This window comes from Anopheles bellator, unplaced genomic scaffold, assembly GCF_943735745.2.
Source record: "Anopheles bellator unplaced genomic scaffold, idAnoBellAS_SP24_06.2 scaffold00299_ctg1, whole genome shotgun sequence".
Taxonomy (NCBI): domain Eukaryota; kingdom Metazoa; phylum Arthropoda; class Insecta; order Diptera; family Culicidae; genus Anopheles; species Anopheles bellator.
In genome coordinates, this window is record NW_026684433.1 from 6,588 (window position 1) to 8,768 (window position 2,181).

General features: G+C 51.3%; 1 protein-coding gene across 1 annotated transcript; it reads left to right on the forward strand.

The window, feature by feature from the left end:
- Positions 1-1,075: 1,075 nt before the first annotated feature.
- LOC131214229 (craniofacial development protein 2-like) lies at positions 1,076-2,135 on the forward strand (the record flags this gene model as incomplete). The annotated part of the gene is made up of 1 exon (XM_058208607.1): positions 1,076-2,135. A coding segment is annotated over exon 1 (1,060 nt), but the record flags the coding sequence as incomplete, so codon positions are not given.
- Between the last annotated feature and the right edge of the window lie 46 nt (positions 2,136-2,181).

Below are 2,181 nucleotides of genomic sequence, written 5' to 3' on the forward strand. Positions count from 1 at the left end.
CGCCCCCTATATGTAAACGATAAATTTCAACGCATACACCTAATACCATAACAACATGAAGGCAACAACATCGCGACACTAAGAAGCGACGAGTAATTGTTATACGTACGACATAGAGAAACCAATGGGTCATTATACCCGGTGAAGGATGACCGCGCATCAATTCTGAGTTCAAGGTTAGGTCGCCGTCTCAAACATCGGACAGGAGCAGAAAAATTTAGACGACACAAGAGTGTTAGCGAGTCAATACGTGAAGTCAACATCTTAAATGCGAGCACAGCCTGTGCTGACCGTCTACGATGTTCGAGTGATCGTAGCCCAAGTAGAAGGCAGCGCGTTTTATAATTAGGTAGTTGATCAGCTGCGTACCAAGTCTAAGAACGGCTGTCCTGGTGAACTTGCACTGTATGGTCTCAATTCGATCAATCCTGCAATGATAGTGTTGATGCCATACAACACAAGCGTACGCGTACGCGTAGGTTGGTGAACGGTTGGATAATGCGTAACATCGGTGCCAAGTGTACCTACAGGAATAAAATAGATCCCACACGTGATCCTTAGCCTCTTATTCAGCCACTCCTATCCCGACCTCCACGCGGTGCCAGCTGGGATACGAGCAACTAAGAGAAGATCGGGTAACCAACCCCGGTGGGAACTTGGTCGTATGCTAACAGGGAAGGAGGGCTCTTTTTGAGTTTTGAGTTCTCCATGTTAGGGGCGGCTCAAAACGGCGTCTGTACTCCAGGTCAGAGGCGGCCGACCAACGTCCTCGTGCCAACGTGGGACTCTAAACAGTGTTGTGCACGATGGTCCTCCGGCGAGACAGGGGGATGGTGCGCAGGCCTTACAAGCCGCCACCGCAAAACACTGTAATGTAATGAACAATGAACAAAGAAACTCGAAATGGAACAATCGATACAGACCTACGCAACGAAAAAGGACTAGAGATTGGAAACTCGGGACGTGGAACTGCCGATCGCTCAATTTCCAAGGGAGCACACGAGTGCTCTCCGAAGTATTGAAGCCCCGCAGATTCGACGTCGTAGCACTGCAGGAGGTGTGCTGGAAAGGCTCAATGGTACGTACGTTCCGGGATGGTCATGCCATCTACCAGAGCTGCGGCAAAACACATGAGCTGGGGACAGCTTTCATAGTGATGGGCGTGATGCGGAAGCGGGTGATTGGGTGGTGGCCAATCAGCCCTCGAATGTGCAGGTTGAGAATCAAAGGCCGGTTCTTCAACATCAGCATCATAAACGTGCACAGCCCTCACCTCGGAAGTAACGAAGACGACAAGGATGAATTCTACGCGCAGTTGGAGCGTGAGTACGACCACTGCCCAAAACATGATATCAAGATCGTCATCGGGGATTTCAACGCCCAGGTCGGCCAGGAGGAGGAATACAAACCGGTGATTGGAGGGTTCAGCGCCCACCAGCGTACCAATGAAATGGGCCTGAGACTTATCGACTTTGCCACCTCCAAGAACATGGCCGTACGTAGCACATGCCTTCAGCACAGCCTCCTACACAAGTACACCTGGAGGTCACCAAATCAAACAGAGACTCAGATCGACCACGTTCTGGTTGACTGCCGCCACTTCTCAGACATCACCGACGTCCGATCCTATAGGAGCGCTAACGTCGACTCGGACCACTACCTGGTGATGGTTAAGATGCGCCCAAAACTATCCGTAGTTAATAATGTTCGGTACCAACGCCCGCCCCGGTTATACCTCGAGCGACTGAAACAGTCTGACGTCGCCGAAGACTACGCGCATTCGCTCGAAGCTGCGCTGCCGGATGAGGACGAGCTGGAGGAAGCTCCTCTCGAGAACTGTTGGAACTCCATCAAAACAGCCATCAACAGCGTAGCCGGGAACGTCATCGGGCACGTGAGACAAACCCAACGGAACGAGTGGTTCGACGACGAATGTAGGAGGGTGTTGGATGAGGACAACGCTGCACGGACTGTTAAGTTGCGTAGTGGCAGCCGTCAGAACGTGGAAAGACATAGACAGAAGAAGATGCAGCGAACCAGAATCTTCCGGGAGAAGAAGCGCCACCTGGAGGAGGAGGGGTATGCAGAGCTGGAAAACCTGCAGAGCTGGAAAACCTGTCAAACCAAACGCTTCGGTATCGAAACGAGTCGACAATTTTTATCTTTTCGTTGTATAGAAAA